The following is a 17,819-nucleotide window of genomic DNA, read 5'->3' as shown; positions in this document are numbered from 1 at the left end:
ACTACACGTATCATCTGTCTACTACATAATGACCAACGCCATCCGCGCCGACCGTGTCACCGTTGAGAAAATAGATATCCGAGATTTCATTGGTTATCTGAGAGTACCTACACTGGTATCGCATAGAGACCAAAAATCAATCGTTCATCCTTCTCAAAATAATCGGTATTGTATATAGACCAAAACTGACTTAGACTGAAAACGAACCCACAACCAAGATTTGAACCCCGGGGTAAGCTTCCTCATTTTTTTATTTTTACCAATTCCCTTAATTCCTTGGCTGACCTTTCCTTTCTGGTCACAGGACAATTTGCGTTGCAACTTGCGTGCAGCCTACGGTTTCCCGAGTGCCAGCATGTGACGATGCCCCTCCGCGTGTGCCAATACATCATCCCTCGGGTCTCGGTTCTCAGCCGTGAAAGAAGCAGTTAAAAATCAAATAAATACCATATGATAGCCCAATGCCCATGCACCCCACACCCAAAGAGTTCCACGCTTCCCACATATCCTCAAAAGATTCCAGAAGCTCAACACATCAGTATAACTTTTTTACAAAACGTATAGATATCACTCTCACCACTGGTAACAGCAAGGAAACAAAATGTACAACGATCCATGTCTCGAGAAGGCGCGGAATAGCATCGAGAAACCTCCCCCAGGGGTTCCTCAAGGTGTTATCATCCCTGGCTCTGAAAAAGATGGAAGGACTGGTGTATATCGCCACTGGAGAGCTGCTGAGGGAGAGCTATTGAAAACTATCGATCCTGAGGTATGATTCTGAATGGTCATCTAATTGAACCCCTTAATCCTCAGTTGGGAACATTTTTTTCCAGCTGTATGCCACCTAAATGAAACTCGGCAGATCAAAGCTTTCCCACCATACTTGGTTAAAAATGGATTCTCACATCTGCTAGATTACAACCATGTTCGAAGCTTTCGAGGCAGCTAGCAGGAAATGGCCAGACAATAAATGTTTAGGATGGCGCGAGCAGGATAAGAAGACAGGTGTTTGGGGACCGTATTTGTGGATGGATTATCAGACTGTTCAGAAGCGACGTACGGACTTTGGCGCTGGTTTGGTTCATTTGCATCAGTCAATAGTAAGTCATCACTTGTCACCAAGCTAAACTATGGCCCTGTAGACACACACCAAGCTAACAAAGCACATCAGGGCCTTACAATAGATAAATACGGTATTGGCATATGGTCTGCCAATCGCCCAGAGTGGCAGATCACAGATCTAGCAGCAATGTCACAGTCACTCTACACTGTGAGCATTTACGATACTCTAGGCCCTTCAGCTACTGAGTATATAATCAATCATTCTGAGCTTAACTGCGTAGTCGCATCTCTGAATCATATCCCCACCTTACTCTCTCTAAAGGAACGACTTCCCACGCTCAAATTTATAATTTCTATGGATCCCCTCGAAGACGGCGAACCAGTAGGAAACACAAAGAAAGCTCTTCTTGGGGCATGGGCTACAAAGGAAGGTGTTCAGCTACACTCTATTTACGACATTGAACTCCTTGGCCAGCAACATCCCAAACCATTTGCGCCCCCGAGTCCTGATGATGCAATTACAATCAACTACACCTCAGGGACCACGGGTTTCCCTAAAGGTGTACTGCTAACTCACATGAATGCTGTCTGTGCTGCTTCATGTGCACACCTATCGCCCATGTACCAAATGCCCGGCGATTTCTCCCTCTCTTATCTTCCACTTGCACATATATATGCCCGAGTAACGGAACATGCACAATTATGGTCTGGCTGTGCAATCGGCTACTGGCATGGTAACATTCTCGAGCTTACTGATGATCTGAAAGCACTCCGACCCAATACCTTCATCTCTGTCCCTCGTCTCTATAATCGCTTTAACAGCGCCATCAAATCTTTAACCATCGAACAAGGTGGTGTTAAGGGCGCACTGTCCCGAAAAGCAGTAGACACAAAACTTGCAAATCTTAAATCATGTGGCTCAAACAAGCATGGCCTCTATGATCGTCTCTGGGGGAACAAGGTCCGCACTGGAATCGGTTTTGACCGTCTTCGCGCTTGTGTGAGCGGAAGTGCTCCTATCGCGCCATCTGTTATATCGTTCCTCCGGATCGTTTTCTCGAATAATTTCATCGAAGGCTACGGCCTCACGGAAACCTATGCAGTCACTCTTGGCCAGCTTGCACAAGACAACAGCGCCGGTAATGTTGGCCCTCCTACATTCGCCGCCGAGTGCGTTCTCCGTGATGTTCCCGAAATGGGTTACACCTCAAAAGATAAACCTTACCCCCGCGGAGAGCTCCTTACTCGCGGTCCGATGGTCTTCAAAGGCTATTACAAAGCCCCTGATAAGACTGCCGAGGTCCTAGATGCAGATGGCTGGTTTGCAACCGGCGATATTTGCAAAGTTGATGAATTAGGTAGATTTAGCATCATCGACCGTGTGAAGAACCTCCTCAAGTTAGCACAGGGCGAATATGTTTCTCCGGAAAGGGTCGAAAACGCTTACCTGGGCAGCATGAATATCTTCCAACAAGCCTATGTCCATGGTGACTCATTCCAGCCATTCCTAGTGGCAGTAATGGGCGTCGACCGTGAAAACTTCTCAACATTTGCTGGAAAGGTCCTTAAGAAGACGATAGCACCCCTGGATACAGAGGCTGTCACTGCTGCATGTGGAGATATCGTAGTTCGCAAGGCTGTGCTAAGGGAGATGGATAAGGTCATTAAGAAGAATAAGATGACAGGTTTCGAGAGGGTGCGGAACGTACACCTCTGCTTGGACCCTTTCACAATTGAGAATGATTTGTTGACACCTACGTAAGTCTTTACTCATTGCCCGTTTACACTGCGACTGATGGCTGATGACGCTCATTTTGGATAGTTTAAAACTCAAACGCCCGCCCGCTGCCAAGGCATTCAAGGAACAGATCGATTCTTTGTACCAAGAAGCATTAGCAGAGGAACCGAAGAAATCAAAGCTATAGGACATCTAATTCGACGTGCTTTCTTCTTTCTTCTTGTTCGCGTTACCGAAAAGATGTTGGATACCTTAGATGAATGTACCTTATGTGGTATTTGTAAATAGGTTGAATTATATCTGAAACTCTAAAACATCAATCACAATTAGGGAAAAGATGTAAATATTTTTCGAGATGAGATCCATTTTATATTAGAAAACTGCCCGAGAAACCTCTATGTAAGAAGAAGCGAGAAAAAGAAACAAACAAAACAAAACAATAAGGGAAAGAACTATGGGAGCAACGTCATTCTACTTCTTCTTGCCGGTTGCCTTCTTCTTAGTCTTCTTTCTAGGCTCCGTCTTGCTCGGTTCGGTCTTGCTCGGTTCGGTCTTGCTCGGTTCCGGCTTGCCCTGTTCTGTCTTCCCCTGTTCCGTCTTGCCCAGTTCCATCTTGCCCGGTTCCGTCTTGATAGGCTCCGTTTTGATAGGCTCCGTTTTGATAGGGGCCGTCTTGATAGGGGCCTTATTCTTGATGCTCGGGACCGGAAAAGAGGGATGATATTTAGCCCTTTCGATCTCAACCTCCAAATATTCTTGAGTTGCACCCCCAGCAGACTTCAGCGCCTTTGTGATCTGAGCCACTGCAACACTGAGACCAATACAGGAGCGAAGCATCTCGCGGTTGTTCTAATTGAATATATTATTAGCATTGCGATTCTAAATCGCTGGAAAGTTGCACCTACGATCTTAAAAGCGTCTTCGCATAGTGCTGTGCGGGAAGTCTCCGCATCGAGTTTCCCTAGTTGATCAAAGTCTTTGCGCGCTTGAGCAATCGATTCTGATGCGAGTTCAAGGAGCTCCAATGTCTACGACAAAAACGCTTAGCTTTGGTCTGGTAAATAAAGTGTATATGTCACATCCATGCTTACTTCAACTTGTGGGTTATCTACTAAAGTCGTGAATATATCATATGGGACGACTTCAGGGCAACCTATAGTGAAAAACGGCTTCATCCTTAATTCATAACGGAGATGATCAGAACTATATGGCTGCGGTGGTTTTCTGAGCAAAGTGAGCCTTGACAGGGCAACATAGACCTAAGTTATGTTAGCTATCGTGTTTTATAATGTTAAGGGATCATGTATATACATTGACCATGGCTCCAGCGAGCTCCTGTATGGCCGATCCTTCAAGTAGATAGTAATTCAACAACGACAAGGATTTTTGTTGCTGTGCATTTGCTGAATACCCCTTCTTCTTTTTGTTTTTCGAGACTACCTTGGTATTGAGGGTTGCAAATTGTCGAATCCGCTCAAGATGTCCAATCTTGGTGCGGACGTATATTTGCAGGTACCAAAACATGTCTGCATATTCATGTGGTTGGTATACCTCGAGCTCGAACCCGAGAAGAATGATCCATTCCATCTGGCGCAATTTGTAAAGGTATACCCAGGAAGACAAAGGAAATGAGTAGCTAGGAGGACCATTTGGAGTTTTTTGTGGTTCTTCTTGCGTAAGTTCACGAAGCTCCGAATCTATTTCTTCACACTCAACTTGTAAAGAATCCCAATCTAATATGGCGTGACATAAGTTTCTTCGTAAACGGGACCTATTCTGGCAAATATTTCGGAAAAGATCAAGGTACGAGCGCCCCGCACGTTCTATGAACCAATTGGTTCGTTTTACGATGTTAAATCTCGGGTCCTGTGGCGCCTCAACCGCTTCATTCCGTGGGTCCAGCAGCAAATCTACAGGATTAGTTAATTCCCTCACATCGTCAAAGAGGAGTTGTTTTATTGGCATTGTCCCCAGAATTTTCATCTCTTTGAAGAATAAAGACTGTAGAAGAGAGCGGACATATGGTGAAGGTGACGGCTTCCGAGCCATGAAGTTCAGGAAATAGTTCTAACGATTGGTAGTTAATATATATATATTTAAGGGTTCAATGTTCACTTACGACTAGATTAGTCGAGCCCTGGTATTTCAAAATTTTCAATACATCCTTCCCTTCAATGCACAATTTCTTCAAACTAGAAGTGGCATCCTTAAAGGAAATTTCAACCATTGGCCTCGGTGGCACCTGGCTTGCTAGCTTTCTTTGTACAGATGTGCTAAATGCTTCCGAGACCGGCTTCCCCAGCGGGTGAGATTTCTCAACCTTTGCCAGAAGCTCGAGGGAGGAATCCCATTCAGAAGGCACTCCAGAAACCCATTCTTCGATCTCACGTGAAAGGTCGCGAAATAAGGCTTTTCGGTGCAATAAACGGCACTCTAGTGCCTCGAAGATCTCGTTGGAATATGAGTTCTTAGTAGCCTCCAACCATTGTAGAGCAGAATCCAAGATATTCAAAATTTCATTTGGTTCCACAGAGTCGAGCAGAGATACGTTGTATGTCTGTGTAACAAAATCTTCTTCCTAAACTCTTGTCAACGTGTGTTAGTTTGAGGGAACTCTACTATTCACGAACTTCATATATGTGCTCCATCTGTATCTGTTGGTTGACACAGTAGCAACATTTGATAAGAGCCAGACAATATGGCCTTAACACATTTTCTAGTAATTGTCGCTCTTTGGAGTCTGCATCTCCTTCTATTCCAGTAAAACTAGCAAAGGTTGCTTGTGCAAGTGTTTCCGGACCCGAAGAAAGGAGTCTATCGATATACAGACAGGTGAAAACTGTCTGCGAGAGAGCGCTTCCATTGTGCCACGCCATCTACCCCCAAAAATGAGCCCCCAATCATATAAAATTCTTGGTTATGGAGTTACTGCTTGCCTCGTATGACAGTAACTGGTCCATTATTCCAATAACTTCTTCCGGTAGCCTTGGCTTTAAAGCATTGAAGGATTCATACTCCGCTTCTAGCATACCACTGTCCATCTTTGGGTCCATAATCTTCACCGTACAAGTAAAACGTAATTAGCAAGCCCTATCCTGCCAAGGAAACACAGGTTACTCTAATAAACACATACCTCTAAGGCACCAACTGCCTGTAGCAGGGTGAAATATGGGTCTTTGACGAGCTGGCCAACATTGAGTTCTGTAACCACAGTGTAAGTTTAGAAACACGACACTGATGGGATGAGGAAGGAAACGGACTTGCTGATGCTTCAAAGAACTCGGCAGTGATGTCGCGAAACGAATCGGTTGATAGTGGTGAGTTTGGATGCATTGCGGGGATGCTATCATTCATGTTGGGCTGAGCGGGACCTTTGGCGGGGTCAGTCACATCAACAATGGGTCCTCAAAGCAGCATACCATCGCGAACTCCGTCCACTCCGGTGTTTGCCATATCTTAAGTGAGTTGATGGAATGAATATCACACTGCGAGCTTGCGGGAGTCTCCGATTGGTAGTGTCAGGAAGCCTCAATCCCGAGGATTTGTCACAAAGTGGGATTGACTTTAGACCACGGATCAAATGTCAAATTGACTACAGGACCATACAACCCAGGAAAGACAAAAATCAATTCTACGAATAACACACCCACGTCTACAATGATCAACCCCGCCTCTGAATTTACTACATGAATTTACAGCGACGATGGTATATTCCTTCGGACCCAACCTTATATTTGTCCCCTTTATTGGCCTCGAGTAGAGAGTTGCTTCATGTCACCCTGCTTGCCGTTCTAATATGGAACTTACATTAGTACCTTGAAACATTTGAAGGGCGAGTATTATAGACGAACCTCCCACTTCGCGAATTTGAGTTCCATTTGTCCACGGCGCTCGGCAGCAAGACGAGGCTGGTCCTTCAAGGATCTCCGCACGACTCTGGCAGCGATAGCCAGGTACTTGTTGTAGCTGTCTCTATGTTAGCGAGCAGACCCAGGTGTATGGGTATTGGAATACCTACGTAAGACCAGCAGTTTTCCACGCAGCAACCATTGTGATAGGTAATCTGTTTAAAGAGAATTGACTTTGTTGATAGAGTTGTCGGATATGCCGTTTGGAGACTGATGAGGTTTCGAGAAACTCTCGACAGCCAAGTACGTCCCCTAACCCTGTTCCGAAATAAATTATGTAATGGGATTTACCCGGCTGCCCGATTACACCTCGGCGATTCTGAGGTACGGGTAAGTGGAATCAGCAATACATAACTTTTCTCATGGCTTCACGAAAGAACCTATGTATCTTTTTTTATTTTATTTTTGGAAACAACACCCAAGCACTGATTGAGAATTAAGATTTATGATCGAGTGATAATCTATGCAGGAGGTTGAATCACAAAGATATATTGAACGATACGCCGCGCCATGTCCATATCTAGATATTGATCTAGGGACAAATTTCGATAGCATTGTTGCGTGCTGCATTAATATATCTCAAATCATAAAATACCAATTCGACGCAACAATGCAAGCTTAAGCACTTATCCAACTAACGTTGAGAGTTCCTCCACTAGAATCTATTGGAGATCTTACTGATTCTCCATTAAATAGTAACCATCATAAACCGTCCGTTGGATTAATACACGCCGGTCTAATCATGTCACGCAGTTTTCAATATATATCTCCCGGTTACATAAAATTCCGTTTGGGCGCCCTCTACGTATGTGATTGGGTAGAGACAGTCGGATCAGAGTGACCCAGAGGGTACCTAAATTGAGAAGCACCTAAAGGTGAGCCTACATGTATCTGCCGATAGATGTATAAAAGGTATATTTTATTCGGTGAAAGTTTCAATAGACAAGACCCAGCATGAATCAAACTGTAAAACGGATTGAAGCTACTATTGAGTACAGTACGTCACGGCGGTACTAAGCCGGGGCCCTTGAATGCTTCCTGGAAAGCACTTATGCTTAAACACTCTTGACATAGCAATACTGGCTTAAGATAGTAGATTTCCACCTCTATGGCAGACTACATGGCTCTGCGCCTGGGTGGTCCTGCACCCGGGTTCATAATGTGGGGTTAAGTCATATAAATAGGTGCGTGCCTAAGTAATCAAATGTTCGAGTGATAGTGTGATGAAATTTGAACTATCCCTGAAGACTTTGTTTTAAATTCCATTACCAAGCTACAATTCGTCCTCTTCCTCATCAAAGTCGTCAATCTCCTTATCAGGTGTAAATAAGATAGCCCCGCCCCTACCACCGCCTTCACGTTGTGCATCCAAATACGGCAACACCACCTCATCTCTAGCCCTTTTCTGCCTTTCTGTGAGTCCCAACTCAAAGGTTGTCCTCATCCCATCCTCTTGATCATGACCATCATCCACATTTCTCACCTGTTCCGACAATCTCCACTCCGGATGATCCTCGAGTAACACAACTCTCTCCTTTTCCCTAACTCCATTATCGGTAACATCCAGGGGAAGGTAAAACATTTCGCTAACCCCTCTGCCACTCCTCCTCCTATACTCCATTTCCAATACTATGCCCTCGGTACTATTACTACCTAACCCTACTACTACGCCCTCAGTCCCCTCATCTAGCCCCCACACTGGCGCAGGTAATGATCGGTCTTTGTGCTGCTTCTTCAAGAGCGCATGATGGATCGAATGAACCGTCACTAACGTCGTAGACAAGTATTTTAATAGTGTTAAAGCCTCGGGTGCAGTCTCTGGATATGACTTCTGTGGAGGGAGTGGAACATCGAGATGGTATGTGGAAAGAAGAGCAGTTGTGGGTGTGAGGAGAGACGAAAGAAACAAACAAAGGGAGGATGGTGAGGAGGAGGCAAGAGGGTTAAGAGAGTCAATAATTAAGAGTGTTTCTATTATGCAGGATTAGTACCATTGACTGAGAGACGAGTTAGAATTGTCTTACTGGCACCAGCAGGGATTGCAGCTGTAATCTCTCTCTGGAGTACTGGGATTGTCTTTCCGCGGGCTTTGACGAACTTGCCAATACCAGGCGGACAGCGAAGTGTTTCGAATGCCACGAACACGATCTCACATTTCGCCAACTGAGGTTGTTAGCTACAGCAAGGTCTCATGAGGGAGATCTCACCAAGCCACGTCTAACAAATTCCCTCACTAGCGGTTTCGCGCTCTGGGACAATGAGTCGAGTAACAATGTAAATGGCGACACATTATCGCGTAGATTCAAAAGTCGTGATATTAGTAGTAGGTTATGTGTACGCCGGTGGGCTATAGACTGTGGAGGCGCCATCTTTAGCTGTTTTATAGATTTTCTAGAGGTTGGATCAGGTAAGTGGGGTCATGATAGGGTTGTGCCACCCTTGCTTAGTTGAGGCTCAAAAGCCTTTCCTTTTTTTTTTTTTTTGACCGATGATGCACGCCAAGGATGTCATACATGCAACCTTAAATTTTCTGGAGCGGATAAGGCTGAAAGTTTAATTCAAGCGGTAAGTACATACAACGTGATATAGATCACGCCGGGGGGGTTATCTACAGCGCGAGGTAAAAAGTGAAGGCTGGGCACCCATTTTACACCAAAAATGCTACTTTTCAACGTGGCCCTAGACCACCAATTATCATAAATAATCTCCGAGAATGGGAGAAGTATATTTCTTACATATCAAGAATTGACTTATCAGCTCAAAATTAAACTATTATTCCTCTAACATGAGCTATGTTGATTTTATTATGTTGAGTTGCCAAAAAACACGCCAAGACCACATATTTGTATGTGATGTAGCCAAATCTCCAAATTGCTCTACTTCTAGCTCATGTACTTTCTTTCATATCTGACCTGAGAGAGTGTCCTTTTAGATATATTAAATTTGGTACCCAAAGTCTTACTCTATAAAGCCTTGTTGATTCCCGATCGCAATTGGGATGTTTGTTTTCGTTCTGTTTAAGCTAATTTTGGTGTATTTTTGGTTGCCAGCCTTCACTTTTTGCCTCGCGCTGTACATGTAGCTACTCTAAGTCATAAGTGGGAAAAATCAAAGAGCCTTGAGTCCAGAAAACCATCAAATCGTAGCCTTCTCTGCTTCATCACCTTATCAAATCATTTATACTCTTATACAGCATCTTCTTACACAATTTCTCCAACACCACTGCTCGGTACCAAAATAATCAGAAGGGTGTAATCGCAAAGGGAAAAAAAGTATTCAAACGCCCAACACGCCCATGAAACTGCAACCAGAAAACAAAACGATAGAAAATGGAAACAACCTTAATGATAATGTGGAAGGAAGTTGGGAATAAGACAAATTAGTTAAGGGTGCTCTCTTCTTTTCTTTCTGGGCTGTCTAACCCCCTGATAAAAGAGAGTGAAGTAAGAGAAATACGAGGAACAGCTATAGTTATACATTGAAACACCTACATCCCATCTTATCCGCCTTCAAAAAAGAAAGGTGATCAAAAGTCTCCATTCCCGTTACCATTCCCAACTGTATTTCCGTTCTCGTTTGATGACGAAGTTATGCCCTGCATTTGATCTTGATAGCTTGCGACAGCTCTCCATCGATCTGCCCCGGCAGCATTTGGAATTTGCATTGTGCTTCCCGAGAGTGAAGCAAGGTACTCCCGGAGGGCCTTGATATCCTCTGAGATAGCAGCGGCGCTTTCTGTGTGTAAGGCAAGACGCTCGGAAGCGGAGACTGTCCAGTCTTTGATATCGTTTATCCTCTTAAGATACGCGGCGATATGATCTGCTAATCCCTTTTCAACACCGTCGATTCGTGTTCGCAAGGTGTCTATATCTGCAACAGCAGAGGCGAGAGAGGGGCTTGGCCCTTCAGATGAGTCGGATTTGAGGGCCCCGTTAGAAGGGCCGTCTTGAGCAGAAGCAGCGTCTAGGACAGAGTGAGGGGATAGGTTGGCATTGATGTTTCGTTGCTCTGTTAACTGCTTCAACCGCTCGCCAAGGTTCCGGAGTGCATCTTTCATCGTTTTCACTTCGTTACACACGCTACTGAGCTGATGGGTTTGACTGAATATCATGGGGTTGATCTTCATAAGTTCCTGAATCACCCGTTCGTAAAAGTCTTTTTGTCGTAAAATTTGTCATTTTCTGATCAACGTGGCTGATTGCGACTGCGTGGCCTTCAAGCTGGCTTTCCACATAGCCTACTCTGTTGCCAACTTCCTCCATATTAGTTGCAAACCGTTGATGGACTCCGCGGAGAGATTTGATCTCTTCGAGATGAACAGCTCTGTCCCTTTCCTGCAGGGAAGTGAGGTTTTTAATTCGATCGTTCCACGTTTGTTCTAAGGCCTGGACTCTTTCTCCTGTTTCTTGGTTGTTCTTTTCCAAGGTTGTCTCAAGAAGATGGATTGTTTCTGACACTAGCGCGGTATCTCCCTCAATACCAGTACGGACATTATCAATTAAATTATCTTGTTGGTGCATGTGGTCTTCTAGGCGCGAGATATCTGATTTTGTTGCGTATTCCTGCAGAGGGAGGGCCCCCTGGATCTGGGAGGCCTGTAATTCTTTGATATCCAGTTTGGAAATCTTCTGTTCGAGACCCTTGATGTCGTTGGCGCATTTCGAAGCTGTTTGTGCCACTTTTTTTTGGGACTTCCAGAGATGGGGAAAAAAAAAACTTAGCAAACTTTCACTTGACAGGGCATTGAGATTCTGCCGAATTGAATACGTACTGTTATGAGTTCATCCTGAATAGTTTTCAGAGATCCAAAAAGCCTTTTAACCTGCTCGGAGACAGTCCCAATATCATTACCAGCATCACCCATTACAACATCCGTACTACCCTTAGCATTTGCAGCCTCCTGCAGTTTCTCTACATCAACCTTTACCTCTTTCAGCAGCGTCATTGCTGTCTTCAATCCCTCTTCCGTCTTGACAGCTGTGTGCTTAGTCTGCTCAACCTCTATCTTAAGCTCCTTCTGAAGCGCTTCTATCTTACTATGCCTCGAGCTCAGAGACCGGAATCGGTCAGATTGACTGTTCTTGTAATTATGAAACTCGTTATGAAAATTCTGCCTCATCTTCTCATCTTCCTCCTGCTTCTTTTTCATATTCTGTAGTTCATCACGGAGCTGCTGGAACTCGCTCTTCGACGGACCCGAGGGCACCAAGGCTGGTGCCGGCGCGTTTGACTTAACAAACTGCGTGAGTGAAGCATTCCCAAGCTCCTTCTGTATCTTTTGAAAGAACACAATGGCGTTTTCCGTGCCCGTATTTACGGCATGCTCCTTGAACAACTGTCGACAGAGCTCCTCTAACGGTATGGATTTATGCCTAAGGGCTTCTTGGGCTATATTTAATTCTTTTTTGGCTGCCCTTGCATTACCCTCATAGCGTTCTCGCATGACTGGAAAGAGATTGAAGTGTTCGGCATGGTCCCTACATTCCTTATCGGCAATTTTGAAATTGTTTAGGGCTTCGAGGTACTTGCAATAGGCAAAGGATGCTTCCTGGAATATGCTAGGATGGAAGATAAACGTGTCAGCAAATAGATTTGGGATGAAATTAGCAAGGAGGACCCCGAATCCACTAACCTAGCATATCGTTGTTCTTTCCCACCATTATGAGCCGTAGCAGTAGAATACGACAATGCTGATGGAGGCATCAAAGCAGAAGTAAAGTTGATTGTTGAGTTTGTCGTTGTCGGGGTAGCAGCGGCAGATGTTGTAGGAGACGCGGCACGATGAGCACTCCGGGGGGACTCGGCGGGCGAACGAGATAGCCGATGACTGTTATTAAGTTCAACCGAGTTGCGCAGTGTTTCACTCCTAGCTCTGTCATCACCCCCCCACGAACCTGGACCTGAACCTGAAATCTGTCGACGAGGTGGGGGTGCGCCTTGGGGATCCGCAATCATGCCCCGTTCACGCGGAGAGGGTTCAGCAAACGTCTCCTTCCGCGTGGATGTTGCCCCAGGTTGCCGGCGAGAGTTCGAATCGAGTAGTGGGAGTGGCTCACGCGTGATGCTGCCACGGCGAGAGATGACTGAAGATTGTTCCCTCGTATAGTTAGACTGCTGGTCGGGCAGCAAGGGAGTGGGCAGCAAAGGGGCGGGGGGGCGGGAGGGGCAACTGGCAGCGGCGGTGGTAGAGGAGCAGGTAGAGGATGCGGCTCTCTCTCTCTCCCACTGTCTCTACCGTCTCGATCTCTCTCTCTACCGTCTCTAACGTCTCTACCGCCTCCCCGGCGCTCGAAAGTTTCGTGATCCCAGTACCCTTCACGATCTCTGTTGTTACGATAGTTTCTTGAGTAGTCACGTTCTCTACCACCTTGCGGAAAGGTTCTAGATGGGTCTCTGCTCCTGTCTCTTCCAGTTCTACCCCGCGGGTACATGCTCTGCTGTGATCGAGCAACGCACTAATTGATTGGATAATAATGGAGGGTATCTGCGTTCGTATCGTGTGGCAAGACTATGTGCGTACGTATGGACGTACGGGCGCAATTTGACAGCAGCGACGTATAAATGGGTGAGCTGAACGAGTTTGGAGGAAAAGGTAGTGAAGAAATGAGAGGTGCAATTCACAAGGTGAAGGGGGTTGAGTGAATGGCCAATCGTTAAAAGTATCGACACGGTACAGTCTTTCCTTTCCCATCTAACTCTACGCAACTAGGAACAATTCGTTTTTTTTTTTCTTCTTCGCCTGGGTAGAGCAGGTCGCGGAGCGCGTTGGAAGATTCTCTTTGCGAGCTTAGCAACCGGTACTATCCGTTTCTATGTTGGTACATGTATAGCAACTGTATTTGTATGGCCACCATCATCATTAGAATGGCTTTTTTCTCTCTGATGGATGTTACCGAGGATCATCACGACATGAACTTCAAGATGTTTGACATCTCACAAAGTGCTGCGAGGTTCACTTTTTACAACTTGTTCTCAACCCCAAAATTGACTTTAGCATGTGTCCTGATCCTTGCATTATGTACTCACTAGTACACGCTCTACCGGAAGATCTCACCTTATCTAAAGTAACTACTATCCGCACTTTAATTTAATCTAATCACATATTCTTATCAATCGCATCAGTACAACATCATAGGCGTACGCAGCAGTGAGGTCATAAATCACGACCCAAGCCACCCCCAAGACAAGTAGTAATCCTGTTTCTTGCGAGATCATTTCAAAGGCTTTTGAGCTATCTATATAAACACCTTGTGCTTCCATCATAGACTCACATCACCCTGCATAACCACAAGAATTCGAACTTCGTTCATTAACTATCACTCACCTATCGATATCACTTGTACTCACAATCAATTATTCGAACCATATAACAATAATGTCGTATACCAAAGGTCCTCGCGATAGTGGCCTTGGGATTAATGAGGATTTCGCCCCTCCACCTGGCCCTCCACCTCCAATAACGCCCGAAGGATGGGTCGCACGTTTTGATGAGCGCTACCAACGCTTCTACTATGTCAACACCTACACAAAACAATCACAATGGGAGAAGCCGCCGGGGACTATTGATCCTCCTGCTCCAGGTAGATCCCAAAAGGCCCTGCTCACAGGGAGGTTAACTGATTTGGAATTAGGTCGGACCACTGATTTCGACCGTCCGCCTGCCTATAACAGCGAAAGTAGCCGCCGCGAAGACAGACTGGTAACCCCAACTCCTCAACAGAAATATGAATCTCTCCTCCCTCCACAGCCCCAACAGGAGCAACAACAATACCTACAACCTCCTCGACCCCAGACTTCAACTTCAGGCTCAAGCTCTCCTTCGCGAGGGCTTAGCGGGCGCTTGTCATCGTTTCTAAAATCACATGTTGCCAAGTCGCCCCGACCACAGCAGCAGCAATACTACTATCAGCAGCAGCAGCGTCCGGTATACTATGGCGGTGGTGGAGGCATGATGGGAGGACAGAGAAGACCAGGAATGGGTGCCGGTGGCGCGGCAGCGTTAGGTGTAGGTGGTGGTTTGTTGGGAGGTATGTTGTTGGCAGACGCGATGGATAATCACCAATACGATCAAGGCTTTGAGGATGGACAGGATTATGGCGGTGGTGGGGACTTTGGTGGTGATATGGATTTTGGTGGAGGCGACTTTTAAGTAGATGACGCGCGATGGTGGCATGTAAGATATATTAGTGTTGGCGTTTTCTTTCATAATCTGGGTTCGGCTTTTGGGTATAGGTGAATCATACATATATAAACGTACGATATACGTATAAAATTGTTAAAAATTAAGCTATGAGGGTATTAATGTCAATAGCTGATGGTATCTAGCCGTCGGTCGCCATCTCGATGTCAAAAATAGCCCAACTCTGCAGGCTAAGCACCCGAGTGATAATCTGTGAAACTAAGCGCAAAAGCGTTCGTCAATGTATACTTAACAGCAATCAAAAAATTTGTTCCGGATGTAGGGGATAGACTCCTAGCCTAATACTACAACACAAAAGACAGGGTGTTGCGAAACAAAAGTGCAATTGTTTGTTAATTTGTATTTTAGCCTCATAATCAGTTCAAGTTCCAGTGTTTTTCTTTTCAGTCCTTTCGACTTAACGTATGTGTCCGATCTGTAGTAAATCATAAAAGGTTTTCTTCTTTCTTCTTTTCTACATATTCTTTAGCCTCCAGTATAGATCTACCTGTAAGTGTTCAGGCCAGGTCGAAACTTGCGAGCAACATCTAGTATACGTATAGAGATAAAGGATTTATCTGTTAAAATGATGCCCTATCCCTATTAAGTAAATATCAATTATTGATAATATACAGTGAAAATAATACCAGCTTAAATGATACATGTATGTAATCTATACATGCATTATAATGGGCACCCAGATCTCCCGCTCGTTCTGAAGTTGAAACTACATACCTTACCGTCGAAACGCATACAATTTTGAGCCTTATTCAGTCGGCTTATCCAGAACGTAGGCTTACAATAGCTTTATCAGTACAAAAATCCTTTTTTAAGCCTTATTTCATCCTTAAAACATGCTTAAATAATACTTATTTGAACCTTATTGGATTCATAAGGCTTAAAAAAGGATTTTTGTACTGATAAAGCTATTGTAAGCCTACGTTCTGGATAAGTCGACTGAATAAGGCTCAAAATTGTATGCGTTTCGACGGTAAGGTACCGAGCTGGAGATTTACATAGGATCCCAATGAATCTTTTGAAGTAGCTATGTAATTATTTTGGATTAGTCGGCAAAACAACAGTTATAAGGATAACTAGGAACTCACCGAGAAGCTCTCGAATGGTACCCCTCTCCATTCCCGGCCACTTTTCCCTTTTCCGCCCAACGTGATCGAGTCACTGTAGAACTGGGGCTCAAAGTCCAGCAACTCTCCCCACGCCACAAAAAGCCTCCTCCAATAACAGTTGGTCGCGGCAGGACTCAAGTACCTCCTCCAAACCTCCCTACTCCTTGCTGCGATCTCTTCGGCTTTTGCAGGATTCGTCATCAAAAATTGAATCTTCTCCTCCAAATCACTCCAATCTCTCTTAACCTCTACAAAGTTTTGTAGTGGTCCCTGCAAAACCATGAGTGAATGGTAATGCTGAACCCAGTTCAATTTATGGGCAATGATGACAGAGTGGCAAGCTTGCAGATACTTGAGCCTCCCGCTGTAACTGTATCCCTCCACATGCGCCAGGAACTTATACCGGCAGTGGTCCGACATTGTCAAAAGGTCGTTTTTAACACTTTCCGGGTTTCCCCAATCCACAGTTTTAATGTCGGACCACGGCTTATCCTTCGTGGCATCAAACAGGCCTTTCCTTATATCCAACCCCAAGTCCGCACCACGCCAAACCAATTTGTTTTCCTTCCCATCAAGTGAATATTTCCCGTCTCTAGGTGATATATATTCCGCATCGACAGCATCAGCTTTGAGGAGAGTTTCGATAAAAGAGCCAACTTTGGGCTCAGGCCATGACCAGTGACCAAAGTCGGGCATGAGCCAGGTGCTATTAGTTGTTTCTCCAACGTCCCGAGCGAACGCCCAGGCGAGGTAGCCCCCCTCAAGTTTATCCCCAGTGGCAAGAACGAACTCGCTATTAGGAAAGGGGTGTGGACTGGTGATTATGGCTTGGTGGAGGGAATGGAGAGTTGCGAGACGGCGAGAATTGATACCGTCATTTGCAGTAATCACATAAAGCTGCATATTGCGTTAATGGTACTGACAAGTTAAGCGCTCTAGAGCAATAATACCTGGTTATCACGAATCATCGCTCTGATATATCCGTAAGAGCTTTCAAACTCAGGCTTCTCTAGTTCATCAAGTCGTATTTTTCGACCCTTTCTTCCCGCTACCATCCTATCAATCTCAACAAACAATCCTGGAAATGCAACTTCGCACTGATCATTTGACATGGCTAGATTCTTCATGTTGATATCTGACTGGGGGTGTCTTGATCCACATTGTCCTGAAAATGGGAGTGATGAGTGCTCAGAGGATAATGAACTTAAAAGGTAAAAGAATAGGAAAAGTGCAGCAAGCCAGAACGAAACGACGAGAACACTCGGCCGCGGCTGCGAAAATCGAAGAAGACCAAGCATGGTGAAAAATGAGTGAATGGTCTAGTCTGTCCTGGGTTGGCTTACAGTGGTGATTGTTCTTTCTGTGTTGAACACTGGGTCGATAGCTGCCCAGGAACGTAGAAAAGAAGGGAATATCGGCCAATTTAGTACCACTCGTCTCACCCCCTCCATCTAGAGTCATATATCTATACATTTTCCCCACCCGTAGCCCGTAGCCCACAAGGGCTAAGATCAAGGCATTATTATATAGGGGACCGGGGTCACTTATAGCTTCTCTCTGGGGGGTGCAACACACGTATTATCTCAGACGGGTGCAACCATCCGTAGTTTTAACCACTCAACTTACAGCAGTACCGAACACAGTCTATCCCTCTTCTTGCCACTCGTAGGGCTAAAAACAGTGGAACCTGCCCAGCAAAGATAAGTTCATTCTGCACATCCCTGGTGCCTGAATGTGAGACGTAAGCGCACACTCACAGACACTTACAGGCTTAGTGAGGCCGACTTTACAAGCCGTCTTGTCTG

General features: G+C 45.2%; 8 protein-coding genes across 8 annotated transcripts; 3 read left to right on the top strand and 5 right to left on the bottom strand.

Annotated features, from left to right (window-relative positions):
* Positions 1-28: 28 nt before the first annotated feature.
* On the top strand, positions 29-432 carry LAJ45_08737 (uncharacterized protein; the record flags this gene model as incomplete). Its single annotated transcript, XM_046118286.1, has 3 exons — positions 29-165; positions 219-232; positions 305-432. The coding sequence occupies 3 exons, from the start codon at positions 29-31 to the stop codon at positions 430-432; spliced, it is 279 nt and encodes a 92-aa protein (XP_045968563.1).
* A 169-nt stretch (positions 433-601) lies between these two features.
* Positions 602-2,987, top strand: LAJ45_08736 (uncharacterized protein; the record flags this gene model as incomplete). The annotated part of the gene is made up of 6 exons (XM_046118285.1): positions 602-769; positions 915-1,100; positions 1,172-1,193; positions 1,259-1,270; positions 1,344-2,820; positions 2,885-2,987. 6 exons carry the CDS (start codon positions 602-604, stop codon positions 2,985-2,987), a joined length of 1,968 nt encoding a protein of 655 aa, XP_045968562.1.
* A 284-nt stretch (positions 2,988-3,271) lies between these two features.
* On the bottom strand, positions 3,272-6,253 carry LAJ45_08735 (uncharacterized protein; the record flags this gene model as incomplete). The annotated part of the gene is made up of 10 exons (XM_046118284.1): positions 3,272-3,649; positions 3,706-3,828; positions 3,892-4,059; positions 4,112-4,867; positions 4,920-5,378; positions 5,431-5,676; positions 5,737-5,856; positions 5,934-6,001; positions 6,061-6,171; positions 6,220-6,253. The coding sequence occupies 10 exons, from the start codon at positions 6,251-6,253 to the stop codon at positions 3,272-3,274; spliced, it is 2,463 nt and encodes an 820-aa protein (XP_045968561.1).
* A 1,728-nt stretch (positions 6,254-7,981) lies between these two features.
* On the bottom strand, positions 7,982-9,077 carry LAJ45_08734 (uncharacterized protein; the record flags this gene model as incomplete). The annotated part of the gene is made up of 3 exons (XM_046118283.1): positions 7,982-8,679; positions 8,733-8,871; positions 8,916-9,077. The coding sequence occupies 3 exons, from the start codon at positions 9,075-9,077 to the stop codon at positions 7,982-7,984; spliced, it is 999 nt and encodes a 332-aa protein (XP_045968560.1).
* Positions 9,078-10,234: 1,157 nt separating this feature from the next.
* Positions 10,235-10,765, bottom strand: LAJ45_08733 (uncharacterized protein; the record flags this gene model as incomplete). Its single annotated transcript, XM_046118282.1, has 1 exon — positions 10,235-10,765. The coding sequence occupies one exon, from the start codon at positions 10,763-10,765 to the stop codon at positions 10,235-10,237; it is 531 nt and encodes a 176-aa protein (XP_045968559.1).
* A 22-nt stretch (positions 10,766-10,787) lies between these two features.
* Positions 10,788-12,663, bottom strand: LAJ45_08732 (uncharacterized protein; the record flags this gene model as incomplete). Its single annotated transcript, XM_046118281.1, has 5 exons — positions 10,788-11,399; positions 11,480-12,043; positions 12,133-12,185; positions 12,238-12,266; positions 12,341-12,663. 5 exons carry the CDS (start codon positions 12,661-12,663, stop codon positions 10,788-10,790), a joined length of 1,581 nt encoding a protein of 526 aa, XP_045968558.1.
* A 1,420-nt stretch (positions 12,664-14,083) lies between these two features.
* Positions 14,084-14,857, top strand: LAJ45_08731 (uncharacterized protein; the record flags this gene model as incomplete). Its single annotated transcript, XM_046118280.1, has 2 exons — positions 14,084-14,288; positions 14,340-14,857. 2 exons carry the CDS (start codon positions 14,084-14,086, stop codon positions 14,855-14,857), a joined length of 723 nt encoding a protein of 240 aa, XP_045968557.1.
* A 1,042-nt stretch (positions 14,858-15,899) lies between these two features.
* LAJ45_08730 (uncharacterized protein) lies at positions 15,900-17,312 on the bottom strand (the record flags this gene model as incomplete). The annotated part of the gene is made up of 3 exons (XM_046118279.1): positions 15,900-15,932; positions 15,994-16,911; positions 16,965-17,312. The coding sequence occupies 3 exons, from the start codon at positions 17,310-17,312 to the stop codon at positions 15,900-15,902; spliced, it is 1,299 nt and encodes a 432-aa protein (XP_045968556.1).
* Positions 17,313-17,819: the final 507 nt, after the last annotated feature.

This window comes from Morchella importuna, assembly GCF_003444635.1.
Source record: "Morchella importuna strain M04M26 chromosome Unknown Morimp01GS031, whole genome shotgun sequence".
Taxonomy (NCBI): Eukaryota; Fungi; Ascomycota; class Pezizomycetes; order Pezizales; family Morchellaceae; genus Morchella; species Morchella importuna.
Note: the sequence above shows the minus strand (reverse complement) of the source record. Positions and strands in the feature narration are given on the sequence as shown.